This window comes from Theropithecus gelada, chromosome 20, assembly GCF_003255815.1.
Source record: "Theropithecus gelada isolate Dixy chromosome 20, Tgel_1.0, whole genome shotgun sequence".
NCBI classification, from domain to species: domain Eukaryota; kingdom Metazoa; phylum Chordata; class Mammalia; order Primates; family Cercopithecidae; genus Theropithecus; species Theropithecus gelada.
The window spans coordinates 53,729,104-53,745,864 of NC_037688.1; the positions used below are offsets into that span (position 1 = coordinate 53,729,104).

The window sequence follows — 16,761 nt, forward strand, 5'->3', positions numbered from 1 at the left end:
CGTTAGAGAGAACACGGAAAACGTCCACGGCGGCGCCTTCCAGCTCCCCGCGCGCACCCTGAGCCGCCTCTGATTGGTGTGCGGCGCCTCCTAGCCGCGCCCCCGCCCCGCGCGCCCCCGCTCCCCGCCCCCGGTACCCCCAACCCCCATCCAGCCCCGCCCCGCCCCGGCACCCCTCCGCGCACCCCGGGCCCGGCTCCGCACCCCGGGAACCCCGTCCCCCCGCGCGCCCCCGCACCGCGCACCCTTCCTGAGCGCCCTCCCCTCTGCGCCTGGAGGCTTTTCCTGGAGACTGCCACGCGGGTCTAACAGCTTCATTTCGTTTTTAAAACGGTCTTGAGTCTGGCCGGGCCCTGGTTCCGCCCAGAGCCCTAAAATAGAGGCTTCGAGTCTGGAGGTCTGGGAGAAAGGGAGCCTAGACCGGGAATTGACCTGAGAAGCTTGGGGCGGGGGAAAGGCGGGCTCCTCTGCTTCCCAATCCTGGCATCTGCGCCCAGGGATGTTGGAGCCAAAGGGAAGGGGCTCCCCGGCTTGAAACCTAAGTGGCGCGCTGAAGGGTTCTCAAGATCCCTTACAACTCTAAATTCCTACGATGCTCGGGCCTCCGGGGAGGTATTCTGCGGTAGTCAGAGTCCGAAGATCCTAGAATGTTGTTTGAGCTGGAGCTAAGGACAGGGGATTGAAAAGTGGAGGCGGTGGACCTGGCGCAGGATGAACAAGACTGGGAGACTTCCAGCAGTTTCCTCCTCGACGAGCAGGTCACAGGACAACATCTGGAGGGCTTCTATCCCCCTTTCTTGTTTCTGCCACCCCCTCCCCCGCGCCTCCGCACTCTCTCTAGTCCCGCCTTCCTGGCCCTCATTCAGCCTGTTTTAGTTTAGAATCCCTGCCCAGTGTTCACTCAAGGCTGCTAACCTCTGCTCTAAGGAATTAAGCTTCCAAGAGCATATCTAAGAAGGAGGGCGGAAGGAGAGGGACCGACTGCCTCCACATGTCAGGTCAGACCATGAAAGAGAAGCCAGGAGGTCCAACAAAACCAGCACTGGTCTTTATTGAGGTGTCAGTGTAGAGTGGCGGGAGCACAGCCTAAGGACATGAAGGTCAGAGTTTCTCAGAGAGGAGGGGCTGGGTCCCTGGGCTAGGAGGAGGGCGGTGGGTGACTCCAGAGCTCATGAGACTTCAGGAAGTCCCTGTACTTGGCCAGGAAAGGGTTGGCCAGAGTGTTCAGCTCTTGCCGAAACTCCTGCAGAGCCCTGTCTCGTTCTTGGGGCTCCCCTGTCACCTGCTGCCTGTAATAGTTGATGTAGAAGTTCATCCAGTCCTCCACCACAGTCACCATGTCTTCTTCAGAGATGAGAGGATCATTGAAGACCTGGGGAGTTGCGGAGAGGCAGTTGGCGAGGGAGAATGTGGTCAGCAGTGGGATTCAGGAATACCCAGAATAGTGCCACGGCACCAGCTCTCACATCCTCCTTCCTCTGCATTGTATCCCGTGTCTCTCATTGTTTCCAACAATTCCACCATTACTTCATCAGCTCCAGTTATCCTCTGTTTTCTGCCCTCATCCTCCACTTCCCCAGCACCCCCCAGTCTCCAGGCCAGTCCTCTGAAACGAAAGCCTGAACTCACCTGCTGATTCAGCAGAACACTGAACTCCTGCCGTCCTGCAGAAATGAGATCCTTATTGGCCTTAAGAAGAGCCATCTGCCTGGGTAGAGAAAAGGGTAGAATTGACATATCCGTTTCCCTCCTCACTGGGTATTTCCCCCAATCTGCTCCCGCCCCTTAAAAATTCTTCCCGCCCTGCAGGGCCACCTCCTTTCCAAAACCTTTCACATCCTGCTCTGTTCTGAGGTCACGATTTTCCCAGGTTGGGCTCACCTTCAGGTCTAACAGGGTGTATATGTCTCACCCACACTCTTGAGGGTGCGTGAATCGCTCTGTGCCAAGCTATAGATGTAGGCAGTGAGTCAAATGTCAGCTTAAGATAGAAACGCCCTGCATCTAGGTCCTGAAGGAGGGTGATAGGTCATTCTGGGGAGGAGAAGAAGGGAGAGGCTTCCCTGAAGGTAGAAAGATAACAAGGCCAAAAAAAAAAAAAGATAAATGAGGAAACCCAGGAAACCAAGAATGCAAGAGTCAAACCAGGGACATGTCGTTGCCCTTGGCCCCATATTTAGTATCCAGGCTTGAAAAGCTATGGAAATTGACATTTACTGAGCCCTATTACATGACAGAGGCTTTTGTGTATTCACAACGATGTGATGGCAATTATTCTCCCAATTCAGAGATGATGTATTAATAGCAGCTTGCATTACATCTATTCATTTGCGCCAAGCACTGTTTCAAACGTATAAAATATTTATCCTATAAAATTTCTTTTTAGACACATTTTGCAGATAAGCCATCTGTAAGCATGCAGACCGAACTCCACCACGCTGCACTCCACAAGAATGGAGATGAATAGCCGGGCGTGGTGGTGGGTGCCTGTAGTTTCAGCTGCTTGGGAGTCTGAGGCACGAGAATCGCTTGAACCCAGGAGGCAAAGGTTGCAGTGAGCCAAGATCACGCCACAGCACTCCAACAAGACGAAGGAGATGCATTTGTCATCTTCACTACCCCGTCAACAGGTACCCAATAAAGCAGAAATACTCTTTTTCTTCTTTTTAAATATTTTTCCTGGCATTTTCCATTTTCAGTAGATGTTTCTCAAATTTCAAAATCACTATATGCTAATTTAAATAATTAAAACAATACAAAAACATCCACTGAAAAACGATCATTTTTGCCCCCTCCAAAGTAACCAGCATTAAACATGGTATATTTCCTGTCACTTTTTTTTTCCATTCAAAACCCAACATTCATAGGTACCTATACACTCATAAAGCTTTGTTGATTTGCCTTTTTGGTTGTAGCATTTTAAAATCAATATACAGCAAAACTGACTTCCTTTTGGTGTACAATTTATTAAATTTTTTTTTTTTTTTTTTTGAGAGGGAGTCTCCCTCTGTGGCCCAGGCTGGAGTGTAGTGACACGATCTCGGCTCACTGCAAACTTTACCTCCCAGGTTCAGGCGATTCTCCTGCCTCAGCCTCCCAAGTAGCTGGGATTACAGGCGTGCATTACCACGCCTAGCTAATTTTTGTATTTTAGTAGAGATGGGGTTTCACCATGTTGGCCAGGCTAGTCTCGAACTCCTGACCTCAAGTGATCCACCCACTTCCCAAAGTGCTGGGATTACAGGTGTGAGCCACTGCATCCGGCTTACAACCGCGGTTAAGATACAGAATGTTTCCATCACCCAAAAACCACTCCTTCATGTTACCCTTTTGTAGCCACCCCTCCCCTCACCCATAACTTCTGGCAACCACTTATCTGTTCATCACTACAGTTAAGTCTTTTTCAGGATGTCATATAAATGGAATCATACAGTCTGTAACCTTTGAGGCTGGCGTTTTTTGGTCAGCATGATGTTCTTGAACTCCATCCAAGTTATTGCAAGTGTCAGTGCACACAGTGCATTGTATGGACGCACTGTAGTTTGTTCATTCAGCCACGGAAGGACATCTAGATTGTTTGCACTTTGGGGCAAGTGTGAATAGAGTTGCTATAAACATTTGTGTACAGGTTTCCATGTGAACATGTTTTCATTTATATAGGGTGGAAAGTATGTGTTACCAGCCAGACACGGTGGCTCACATCTGTGATCCCAGCACTTTGGGAGGTCAAGGCAGGCGGATCACTTGAGGTCAGGAGTTCGAGACCATCCTAGCCAACATGGCGAAACCCCATCTCTACTAAAAATACAAAAATTAGCCAGACATGGTGGCATGCACCTGTAATCCCAGCTACTAGGGAGGCTGAGGCAGGAGAATCGCCTGAACCCAGGAGGCAGAGGCTTCAGTGAGCCAAGATCATGCCACTGAGCTCCAGCCTGGGCGACAGAGTGAGACCTTGCCTCTAAATAAATAAATAAATTTATTATCTTACAGACTTAGAGGTCAGAAATCTAAAATGAGACTCACTAGGCTAAAATTAAGTTGTCCTCTAGGTTGTGTTCCCCTTGGAGTCTCTGGAAAAGAGTTCTTTTTCTTTCCTCTTCTAGTCTATAGAAGAACCCACGTTCTTTCACTCCTGGTCCCTTTCCAGCTTGAAAGCCAGCAGTGACCATCAGGTCCAGTCTTTCTCACATCACACCAGGCCGACTCTCTCCTGCATCCTTTCACTTCTAAATAACGTTTCTTAAATATTTCTTTAAAAATAATTCGTTACCAGGTGGGAAAGATCAAGATTCCAATGCCCTTTCAAAACTCATTAAGGAAAAGTTTCATGAAGGCCTCTGGTACACTCCAGGAAACTCAGAGGAGATGGTGCTCCCTCAGATGCCTTAGAAGGCCGTGCTGCCATGAACACATCTAGCATTGAAGCCACGCACAGCGGCTCATGCCTGTAAGAGGCAGAGACGGGAAGATCGTTTGAGCCTGGGGGTTCAAGACCAGCCTGGACAACATAGTGAGACTCCATCTCTTAAAAAAAGAAAAGAAAAAACTTCTAATTTTGTTCATTCCTCAACATTTCCTGGCACAGTTGGAACTAAACAACTCCCTGGACTATAATGAATTTCAGGGTAACATTAGTGAGATATGAAGAATTGAAGTCTCTTCCCTCAACCCAGTGTCTTGAGAATAGCAGGGGAAACTGATTTCCTCCGAGCATGCTAGATGAGTCAATGAAGGAAGGGTTGAATGTGAGGTTACAAAAACACATTTGCTAAAGAATTGTAGAAAACCAGGATCACAAACTCATTCTGCAACAGAAAAATAAAGCACCGCTGATTTACAGAGGAATTCACAGCTGGTGAGGTCTCTTAAATTAAGAAACCTGATAGGAACTCCCTCATCGAGGCAGGCTCTGCTTCAGCTGAACAAGAAATTAGCCCACGGAGGAAAAGGGAACTGTTTGGACTTCCAGGAAGGCCTCTCCTTCCACTGAGAGGACTGCAATGAAGACCTCAACCATCAGGGAAAGAAGAGCCTCCTCCAGAAATCTGATTGGAATTGATGACACAAATTCCACTCTCAGTCAACACAAAAGCCTCACTTGCTCGTGGCGGTACCAGGTTAGAGTCAGGGCCAAAAGGTTGTAGATTTCGTGTTACGTCGTTTCCGCTGTGAACGTTTTGGGAGGGAGGTGAGAGCTGAACTGGTTAGGTGGAACCTTGGTCTTATTTCCTGGAGATGTGACGTTTTGGGGACCTGTTCCTGCTGTGACTGGCACAGCAATCAGGACCTGCAGCCACCAGAGTGTCCCAGGGCTGGGGAGGAGACAGGGGCCTTGCACATCTGAAGGTCAGCATCTGGGCAGTGTGGCTACTAGCAAGAGGGAGGAGCTTGCTCTGGATCCATTTGGGAGAGACTTGTCCCTTTCCCCTCTTTTGCCCCACCCCCGGGACACTTTCCTGTCCCTGACTCCCACTTGACTTTGTTTTCACTGATTGGAGCTTAGCTCAGAAAGTGGAGGGGGCTGAAGGTATGAGTTATGGGTAGGGGAATTGAAGTTTGGGAATTTAAGTTTGAGGCTCCCTTGGCACTACCAGCCACACCTGCAGCCACATGAGGGTCCCAGTGCTGGGGCAGGGGGCAGTGAGATTGGCCAGGAACCAGAGTCTCCTGGGGACTCGCAGATACCTGCCGCACGCATCCTGAGGGTGCTGAGGGAGACCCAGCCGAGATCAGCTGTACTCCTGGGTAGGCGAGAGCAGGCCCTGGGGGAACCCAGCCCACCCAGGAAGGATGCCCAGAGTGGCTTAGTGTGCACCTCCCACTTCTGCCTCTCCTTTGCCACTGCAAGCAAGACTAGGGGTCAAGAGTTACAGCTGCCAGAGTCCAGAACGGGCCCCTCCTCCCCAGCAATGTGGGTGGGGTCAGGGGCCTCAGGTCAAATTCAAGGAAAATCTTCAAGCCACGTGGTATAGAGCCAAAGCTAAAGAGGCCACCCTAATAATAGACAGCGGCAGCCCCTTACAAACATGCTCAGACTCATAGGATCTCAAAATGCAATTCTCCACAGTAGAAAGGACATCTACCCTAACAGAAGACTGCACTCCTAGAAAAACTGGGGTCATCTGGCCCATTATTTAAAGGTAGACCTGTATGTTCAAAGTATGTTCATAGAACAAAATTCATGACATGAACATTTTCTTTGGAAAGAAACATCCCGGAAATGGCTCCTGGAGCCTAAAACATCCTGTGGCACTTCCTTGAGGGCATGTACGTCATGACTGCTACAATTATGATGAGAACCGAGTCTTATTTTCCTACTGGTAAATAGAACAAATGGAGACAAGGCCTGGGCAACCCCATTGTATGTTTCAGGAGGAAAAGTAATGTCAGCTAGGGATTAGACTTTCAGATAATCTTTCCTTTAATGGTCTTCAAATTCTTTCATCCCATCCCTCTAAAGAATCTTTGTGTACACTCCCACACAAGTTTTGTAGACATTTATTTTTGCCTCATACATTTAAATCATAGCAAAGGCTTTTAACTGTGACAGGATCCAAACACATTTAAACAAACCGCACATCACTCTTGTGAATGTGTCCAACACAATGTTAATGGAGTGGTGATTTGGCCCTGACCACTATATATTTTTTTCAAAACCAAACAAGTTCTTCCTTAGCAGCTGGGAGTTTCACAACACTCCTTTTACTTCTCGAACTTGTATTTCTATTCCACTACCCCCACTTAAGTTGATCCTAAGATAACTCACATGCTTTCATGCTTGTGAGTATTTTGTTCAGTCTCATTCTACTTACTTGCAACTTCTCTCATTCGTTGTGTCTTTCTGTTGGTCTCTCTGTCTCACTCTCTCTCTGTATAGATACATGGATGGATAGCTCTGACATACATATTCAAGAGGAAATTTATTTTTATATATATATATATATAAACATATATAGACACATATTTAGTAAAATGCAGTTTGCCAAAGTGAATGTTTCAAATTTTAATAAATAGTTATGAAACAGAAATTCCAATTGTATTGGAAATAAATCCTCTGATCAGCTGGAGGCATAGAATTGAGGGAATTGTTGAAGGGTCCCCATTCTGGTGGTCTGGGACGATGCCCCTTGTAAGTCAGGCAGGTGAGGTTGGCAAGCGGGAGAAGGAAGGAAGCGTGAGAAGGGTCTGGGAGCGGGGATTCCCCTGGACACAGTTTCTGGGTCTAGTTGATTTTGAGAATGAGTGAGTATGGACTTCAAAGATCTGGAATTTGATTCTCTAAAACTTCCCAGGACAGCACACCCACTGGAAGGGTTCTTCCTGCTCATCTCAGGACCATGGTGCGCTGACTGCAGGGGTCTCTGAAATACCTGGATTACTAGGAGACAGCGGAATTCTCACTACTGCTTCTGCTTTGGGGAACTCCACCCCACACTGCAGAGCAGAGGAGAGTGAAAAGGTTAGATAACGTGGAGTGTCAATTCAGACGTGGTTTGGCCTCATAGATGCCATTCTGCGGCTATCAGGAGCCCCTGCCACACTGAAAACCCTTATCCTAATCAAGGAAACCAAGCTTCAAGGGATGTGGGGAGCTGGAGACAGGTGAGATGCAGGGGGATTGTTACCAAAGGCATAATCGGGCATGTGCCACCAACGTCTCTTGTTGTGGACTTGGTTGAGAGTAGACAGCAGTGGTGTAACTGACGGCAGAGCAGACAGATCATCCGGGGTGAGCAGCCACTGTGGACTGAGCTTGACTTGGCTCTTTCTGGGCTCTGGTGAGGGGGATCTCAGTAGGATACCCCACAAGGGTGGATCCTGGAGACAGCATCCAGGCTGGAGTATTTGGGGGTATGGGGGGCAAACTAAGCTGGGGTTCCCACAGGAGCCAGTTAAGGTGTAGGCTGGGCTGGCAGCTGGATCTGTGAATTGTACAAGGGACCCTGTTTGGTCACTGAAAAGAAAGGCCTCACCCGCTTTGATTTCAAAGTGATTCCCCACCCCTCTTATTTGTAGTATTCAGGGGCATGCTCATGAGGTTGAAGAGTTTGTAAATGTGCTTTGCAAATCATTTGAAACTGACCTTCTTATAGCAACTGTATTTAACATCTAGTATGGAAAATAGGACCTATGAGACACCTTCTTTCCAACCAGAGAAGCGGAGTTGAAGGTCCCCTATTTCGCTTACAAAGTGACAACTGCATGTTTGGAAGGTCAGCCCCATGTGTGACCTATGTAGCTTAGAAAGACTGTAGCATCCTGAGGACAGGACAGCTCGCTCTGGGAGTAACTCTGGCTCTGACACTTCATTAGAACTTCCCCTATACTTTGTGAACTTAACACAGTTGTTTTGCCAACCAGAATTTTGAAACTGATGTTTATATACTTAAAAGGTTTGTGCTTGTTTGTTTTGAGACATAGTCTCGCTCTGTCACTCAGGCTGGAGCGCACTGATGCAATCTCAGCTCATGGCGACCTCCACCTCCCAGGTTCAAGCAATTCTCCTGCCTCAGCTTTCTAAGTATCTGGGATTACAGGCACCTGCCACCATGCCCAGCTAATTTTAGTATTTTTAGTAGAGATGGGGTTTCACCATGTTGGCCAGGCTGGTCTCCAGCTCCTGACCTCAAGAGATTCACCCACCTTGGCCTCCCAAAGTGCTGGGATTACAGGCATGAGCCACTGCACCAGGCCTTAAAAAGGTTTCTTTAATCAACCAAAACTTTTAAAATTGACTTGATAAAAATTTTGTGGTGGAAAAAGATGTAGACTAGTATTTAGAAGACCGTTCTGTGCACCTAAACCCTCCTCATTGGACGTGGCTGGCTACTATGAACACTGTGAGAATGAAGGACACTATCTCTGTGGCAACAAAAATGAACATTGTGAGAATGAAGGACACTATCTCTGTGGCAACAAAACATGTGCGGAGACAAAGGCTCAGCTACATATTTATGGGCTGTGGTCTCCAATGAGACACCCCAAATCGACATTTCTACTTTTGTCCCTGCCGTCTTATTGTAATTAAAATTGTAAAATAGTTTCACACATTTTATTCTATTTTAAAATGTGTATTCCACTCATTTCTATTTCTATTCATGAATCCACAGTACACTGTTTTAATTCCCATGTTTTCTTTATTTTGTTTTATTTATAAATATTTATAAAATGTTTATAAAAATAATTTTTTTTTCCTATGGAGTCTTGCTTTGTCACCCAGGCTGGATGGCAGTGGCGTGATCTCGGCTCACTGCAACCTCTGCCTCCCGGGTGCAAGCGATTCTCCTGCCTCAGCCTTCTGAGTAGCTGGGATTACAGGTGCCCGCCGCGACCCGGCTAGTTTTTGTATTTTTGGTAGAGACAGGGTTTCACCATGTTGGTCAGGGTGGTCTCAAACTCTTGACCTCAGGTGATCTGCTTGCCTTAGCCTCCCAAAGTGCTGGAATTACAGACGTGAGCCACCGTGCTGGGTCCCCATGTTTTAATAATATATGACAGGGGAAGTCACTCTTTTTTTTTTCATTTCAAATTGTTCATGGATTTTTTTGTTTACTTTTCATAGCAATATATTTTTTAAATCTTCAGAACTCAAGTACATGATATTATATTTGGGTCAAACTGAAGATATAGATTTATTTATAGATTATTGACTTCTCAATATTGTTGAACTTTCCTACCCAAACATTTGGTGTCATTTTTTTTCATTCGTATACGTCTATTTTCATGTTTTTCAGAAATCTTTTACACCAATTTCTTACTAAATTTATTAGACATAATTTTCTGTAGAATTCTGCCAATTTTTTTGCATTGATGACCATAGTCACATGACATTCTCATTTATTCTATTAATGTGATTAATTTCATTAATGAATTTCTTAATATTGAATCATACTTCCTTTTATAACATAAAGGGCGATTGATTATGCATTAATATACTGATGCAATAGTTTCTAATACTTAATATTTTACTCTTAAATGTATATGTTACTAGGCACGGTGGTTCATGCCTGTAATCCCAGCACTTTGGGAGGCTGAGGGGGCAGATCACCTGAGGTCGAGAGTTCAAGACCAACCTGACCAACATGGATAAACACCATCTGTAATAAAAGTATAAAATTAGCTGGGCGTGGTGGCACATGCCTGTAATCCCAGCTACTCGGGAGGCTGAGGCAGGAGAATCACTCGAACCCGGGAGGCAGAGGTTGCGGTGAGCCGGGATCGTGCCATTGTACTCCAGCCTGGGCAACAAGAGCAAAACTCCGCCTCAAAAAAAGGAAAAAGTGTATGTCCTATTTGTCTACAGTATTCTATATGGCTAAATCTAGGCAAGGTTCTGGTATCACCTTTATATACTCTTCCTAAAAGCTATTTTAGGAAATATTTACTTCTCTATAACTCTTGAGTAGTTTAACTAGAATTGATTTATTGATTACTTTATCGGTAGAATTTCCCTCTCAACTACATAAACTTGGTGCTTGTGTGTGGGGGGAAATTCCTTATTAAATATCTTTGTTTCTTCTATGAATATTGTTCAGTTTAGAGTCTATCTCTATTGAGTTACATTTTGATAAAACATATATTCCAAACACACACACACACACACACACACACACACTTACGTATATATGCAATCTACATGTGCGTATCAACTTGTATTGAATTACACAGATGTCTCTATTTTGTCAATGTTGAACCTCACATTCTTCCTGGCACTGTAATCTGTTGACAAATCCTTCTCAGGTTACTTGTGTGATCCCATTTCTCTATTTATAATTCAATGATTGCTCATTTAAAGAATTTAGGGAGTAACAGAAAATTAGAGTTTCAGCAAAAACACATCCCAGGAGGCACAGAATCCAGCACCCACCGTGCTTCATTGTCATCCCCTTCTGTCTCAGACTCTGCATTTTCTGCTCCCTCCAGGACAGCCCCTGTCTGCCTCTCCAGGCATGTCATCTCTCTGGAATGCTGCAAGGAAGTGGTCATTGTTTTTGGTCATTGTAACTGGGACAAAGTTCTTCAAAAATATTTTCAATTCCTCAGGTGTGTACTGTCATTGCTGCCCCAGGTGAAAGTATAATTACAGTTCTGTGGGGAGGTGAGGTCACAGGATCCCGAGACCATATCTCTGACCTGGCCGCCTCCCTCCACACCCTCACTGGCCTTCCTGACAGTCACTGAGTTCCACAGCCCCGCAGCAGGGAGGCGCCTGGTGGGTGTGTTACATTTTGATCTATGAGAAAGCGCCTGCAAGGGGAGGAAGTGTGTCAGGAGGTGGGGGAAATGCTCTAGTGTGGAAAGGGGACTTCACTGGGCCAGAAACTGACTAGTGCCAAGGCCATGTGGGGAAAGGAAATAATTGCTGGGTCATGGGCTAAGTTGTAGAGAGGGAACAAAGTTCTAAGAACATGAGCCAGTCCCCAACTGCGGCTCATTTGTGTCATTGTTGGTTTTTGAGGCAACAGGCCAAAAATCTGTTGGTTTTTTTTTGCTTTGTTTTGTTTTATTTGAGACAGGGTGTGGCCTTGTCACCCAGGGTGCAGAGGGACCATCTCAGCTTACTGCAACCTCCACCTACCAGGTTCAAGGGGTTCTTGTGCCTAACCCGCCTGAGTAGCTGGGATTACAGGCATGCACCAACATGCCTAGCTAATTTTTTTTTGTATTTTTCATAGGTTGGTCTCGAACTCCTGACCGCCTGCCTCGGCCTCCCAAAGTGCACCATGCCTGGCCCCCAAAATCTGTTTTTGTTTATCTTTCTTGTCTAAGATCTCCTTACCCGTAAAATGGGAATAATGGGTTTTTTAAAAAGTTTTGTAGTTTAAGTTGGAAATTAATCCACTAGTTGTTCTATCAATTCCACAAGAGTCAGAAACATTTCTAGGATAAGTGGAAGCATTTCTACCATTCCTTCATGCCTGTGATAATGTATAAGATGTAGCTGATTAAATTATCTTACTCTTTTTCAAAAGTATTAAATATAGGGCTTTAACCTACTCTGGACATACAAAGTACCTAATGGAGACTGTGATGGGTGGTGACAGGAAACATCTGGTCCCTGAGAATGATGAAAAGACCATATTCTTTCATGAAGCCAGGGGAGGAGCAGTCAAGGAAACGTATCTTGATGACCTTAGGTTTTCATATGAGAACAAAACTCATGGACTTCAGTAGTTTTTGTAAGTAAGTTATTTGGTAATATTTACTCTGTCTTTAGAAATGTTCTAAAGCCATTCTTTGGCTCAATACTCAGTAACACTTAATTCAGTGAATAATTTTTGCTACCTCGAGTTTTCCTTTACATAATAGACCTATGTTTTAATATAGATAACAATTCTGACATTGAAATACCTTTTTTTTTTTTTCTTTGAGATGGAGTCTTGCTCTGTCACCCAGGCTGGAGTGCAGTGGCGTGATCTCGGCTCACTGCAGCCTCTGCCTCCCAGGTCAAGTGATTCTCCTGCCTCAGCCTTCCAAGTAGCTGGGACCACAGGCGTGCGCACCACCACGCCTAGCTAATTTTTTCATTTTTAGTACAGACGGAGATTCACCATGTTGGGCAGGCTGGTCTCGAACTCCTAACCTCAGGGGATCCACCTGCCTCGACCACCCAGAGTGCTGGGATTACAGACATGAGCCACTGTACCCAGCCTGCCCATCTCTATTTTTTAAAAAATAAAAATTTATTCTTTCCACAAATAGGTATTTGGACCCTACTTCGTGCCAGGCACTGATACAAAGCCCTGGGAATAGATTAGTGCTCCTGGATTTTATGATCATTAGGGGAAGCGACAGGATGAGTGGCAGGGGTGAGGTTCGAGAAATGGGGCAGGGACAGATCTGCAGAGCTTTGTTTGCTCTGACAAAAAGTTCGGGTTTTATTTTCAAGTATGAAGAAAAGCCATGGAAGGGTTTGGAGGAGAATGTTGCAATCTCCTTCCATAAAAGTAATGAGAAGCCACTGTGAGGTGTTTTTTTTGTTGTTTTTGAGACAGAGTCTAGTTCTGTCGCCCAGGCTAGAGTGCAGTGGGACAATTTGGCTCACAGCAACCTCTGCCCCCCAGGTTCAAGCGATTCTCCTGCCTCAGCCTCCCAAGTAGCTGGGATGACAGGCTAGTGCCACCACGCCTGGCTAATTTTTCTATTTTCAGTAGAGATGGGGTTTCACCATGTTGGCCAGGCTGGACTCAAACTCCTGACCTCAAGTGATCCACTCACCTCGGCCTCTCAAAGTGCGGGGATTACAGGCATGAGCCACTGTGCCCAGCCCACTGAGAGGTTGTAAACCAGGAAGTTGGAAGCTGTGTGGAGAGTGACTGCAGGAGGCAGGAATGGAAGAGGGGAAATCAACTAGGGGAAAGTCGAGGGGCTGAGAGCTTGGAGTATTCTGCCCTGTGCTTGATATACTGGTGATCTTTGAAAACACAGGTTTGAACTGGGCAGGTCTACTTAAAATGTAGATTTCTTTCAACCAAATACAGATCAAAAATATAATAATGGCTGGAAGTGGTAGCATGCACCTGTAATTCCAGCTACTCAGGAGGTGAGATGGTAGGATCTCTTGAGCCCAGGAGGTCAAGGCTGCAGTGAGCCGTGATCACACCCCTGCACCCAGCCTGGGTGACAGAGTGAAACTCTATCTCCAGAAAGAGGAAAGGAGGAAGGGAGGAAGGGAAGAAGGAAGGGAGGGAGGAAGGAAAGGAAGAAGGAAGGGAAGGGGGAAAGGAAGGAAGGGAGGGAGGGAGGAAAGGAAAAGAAGGGAGGGAAGGAGGGGAGAACAGAGCAAGAAGAAAAGAAAGGATACCAACATTTTTTCTTATTCAGTTAAATAACAAAAGGAAAAGGAAAGAAAGAAAATACAGCAGGCCCGATGCAGTGGCTCACGCCTATAATCTCAGGACTTTGGGAGGCCAAGGCGAGTGGATCATGTGAGGTCAGGAGTTTGAGACCAGCCTAACCAACATGGTGAAACTCGGTCTGTACTAAAAATACAAAAATTAGCCAGGCTTGGTGGTACATGCCCGTAATCCCAGCTACTTGGGAGGCTGAGGTAGGAGAATCACTTGAACTCAGGAGGCGGAGGTTGCAGTGAGCCGAGATTTTGCCACTGCTCACCAGCCTGGGCAACAAGAGCGAAACTCTGTCTTAAAAATAAAAAAAAGCAAATACAGTAACGGAGGGATGCAAAAGCCACATATATGCAGAGCCAACTGCAAGATGAGTGTGTGCAGGTTTTGGTATACTCCAGGGTCTGGGAACCAATTCCCCAACTATAACAAGAGACAACTGCACTGTCAAATGACAGGATTTAGGTGCAGGCCCTCAAGAGACCTCATGAGGTAGAGAAATGTTACAGGCCGAAAGAATGAGGGTCATGATCAACTCAGTATACCACTGGAGGCTATATGAGTAAACAACAAACTGTTTCTTGTAAATGCAGAATGTTGGCAACCTGACAAACTGCATCTGCCACCCAGAAGGAATGCTGAGGGCAGTCATGCCCCAAGCACAGTGTTTCTTGCAAATTAGGTACATCTGAAGCCTGTTAATAATAATATAAACCTGTTATCAGTTAAGCAGCCAACTGATCATTACCTCCTCCCCCCTGCTCTTGCTACCCAATAAATATGAAGGGCTGTGGAAGCTCAAGGGCTGCTCACAAGAAGCAGGGAGCTCTCTTCTTCTTCCCCTGGACCCTTCCTTTAAAACCGTTTCTTTTTCTTTAAGTTTTCATTTTCTATCTTCATCCCTTCATTCAGTCTTGTAATGAGGGTCTCAAGGAGTAGTGGCAGTAACTGCTGTAATGACGGTCTCAAATAGTAACAATAGTAACTGTCATAGTGATGTTCTCAAGTAGTAACAGTAGTACAGTAGTAACTGTCGTAACTGTCATAGTGAAGGTCTCAAGTAGTAACAGTAGTAATATCGTAGTGAAGGTCTCAAGTAGTAACAGTACTAACTGTTGTAATGATGGTCTCAAGTAGTGATGGTGGCTTTCAGCCCCAGAGAAAGGGGAACTATCACTCATCTCTTTGTCAAGCCACCTATCTGCACACTCGGGTCACAGGGAAGTGTATGATGGGGTTCTTGCCCTCAGGCACTTACAGTCCACTTGGGAAGACAGGACATCGATACCTAACAAAAGCAAATGCAAACTGGCTCCAGACAGCATAGGCTAAGGGCTAAGTAAATGCTACAACAAACAGGGCTGTCATGGTCTCTGAGTAGGGAGAGGTCAAGGTGGACAACGGTGATCAGTAGAGCTGCGGTGGGTTCATAATTAATGTGACCGTATATTCCCGTTTGCCTGAAACAGCTCCACTGCAGACCTGTTTTCCCAACACAATTATTACTAGTGCTTCCTTTAATGACCCTCTCAAAAGTCCTGGTTTGCACAATAAATTATATAGTGACACTAGTCATGAAGGCCACCTGCCTCACATGGAGCCAAGCGCCTCACATTTGAACACTTGATATTATCTCCAAATAAGAACCAACACTTAAACAGTATGTACTATGTGCTAAATACTTTAAGAGTTTTGCACATACGATATTCCTTTTTTTTTTTTTTTTTTTTTTTTTGGCGACAGAGTCTTGTTCTGTCGCCCAGGCTGCAGTGCAGTGGTGCAATCTCGGCTCACTGCAACCTCCGCCTCCCAGGTTCAAGCAATTCTCCTGCCTCAGCCTCCCGAGTAGCTGGAACTACAGGCGCCCACCACCATGCCCGGCTAAATTTTTGTACTTTTAGTAGAGATGGGGTTTCACCATGTTGGCCAAGATGGTCTTGATCTCTTGACCTCGTGATCCGCCCACCTCGGCCTCCCAAGGTGCTGGGATTACAGGTATGAGCCACTGCACCCAGCCATGACATGACTCTTAATTCTCGTTCCAACTTTATGTGGTAGGTACTAGTATTATTTCCATTTTACCATTTCCATTTCGTCTTTCAGAAGAAGAAACTGAAAGACAGAGAGATATGTAACTTGCCCAAGATCTCACAGCTACAATCCTGGACAGAACCTACATTCACAGCAAGGCCCTCTGATGGAATTCATTCAAAGATGTTTGCCCCAGAGTCCTATCCACTCACAGAAGCTAACCTTTCAAATATAACACAATGCTTGTAGCCCTTCTATCTTTCACTGTACCAGGAAACTCAAAATTATTTTGAAAAGATAATTTACTGACAGCGTTATAAGCTAAATGGAAAATAAGAATTAAACATTAAATTTCTGCCAAGCACGGTGGCTCATGCCTATAAGCCCAGCACTTTGGGAAGCTGAGGTGGGCGGATCACTTGAGCCCAGGAGTCTGAGACCAGCCTAGGCAGCATAGAAAAACACTGCCTCTACAAAAATAAAATACAAAAATTAGCTAGCCATGGTGGCACATGCCTGTGGTGCCAACTACTCTGGAGGCTAAGGTGGATCACTTGAACCCTGGAAGTTGAGGCTGTAGTGAGACTGTAGTGTGATCGCACCACTGCACTCTCTGGGTGACAGAGAACCTGTCTTTTTTTAAAAAAATTAAATTTATTCAACTACTTCTCTATAATGCCCTCCAATATATACCAGTATATTCTTTAATCTCAAGAGCTTTGGGAGGCCAAGGTAGGAGGATCGCTTGAGGCCAGGAGTTCAAGACCAGCCTGGGTAACACAGTGAGATCCCATCTCTACAGAAAATTTTAAAAGTTAGCCAGGCATGGTGGTGCATGCCTGTAGTCCCAGCTACTTGGGAGGCTGAGGCAAGAGGATCA

The 16,761-nt window shown here is 45.9% G+C and overlaps 1 protein-coding gene across 3 annotated transcripts; it reads right to left on the bottom strand.

The window, feature by feature from the left end:
• Nucleotides 1-1,025: 1,025 nt before the first annotated feature.
• Nucleotides 1,026-2,178, bottom strand: AHSP (alpha hemoglobin stabilizing protein). Of its 3 annotated transcripts, none has more exons than XM_025370724.1 (3): nucleotides 1,882-2,178; nucleotides 1,630-1,708; nucleotides 1,026-1,372 (listed from the first exon to the last, which is right to left on the bottom strand). In XM_025370724.1, exons 2-3 carry the CDS (start codon nucleotides 1,702-1,704, stop codon nucleotides 1,139-1,141), a joined length of 309 nt encoding a protein of 102 aa, XP_025226509.1. In that variant the 5' UTR covers nucleotides 1,705-1,708; nucleotides 1,882-2,178; the 3' UTR covers nucleotides 1,026-1,138. The 3 variants fall into 3 exon arrangements, with proteins under 3 accessions (XP_025226509.1, XP_025226510.1, XP_025226511.1); XM_025370725.1 differs by having other exon boundaries at nucleotides 1,630-1,704; nucleotides 1,882-1,992; XM_025370726.1 differs by lacking the exon at nucleotides 1,882-2,178 and adding an exon at nucleotides 1,830-1,867.
• Between the last annotated feature and the right edge of the window lie 14,583 nt (nucleotides 2,179-16,761).

Bases quoted from the DNA above. Each gene is read 5' to 3' on its own strand.
- AHSP (XM_025370724.1), bottom strand. From the start codon at position 1,704: ATGGCTCTTCTTAAGGCCAATAAGGATCTCATTTCTGCAGGACGGCAG. The intron at 1,373-1,629 runs GTGAGTTCAGGC...GCAACTCCCCAG, and splicing joins GTGTTCTGCTGAATCAGCAG to GTCTTCAATGATCCTCTCAT.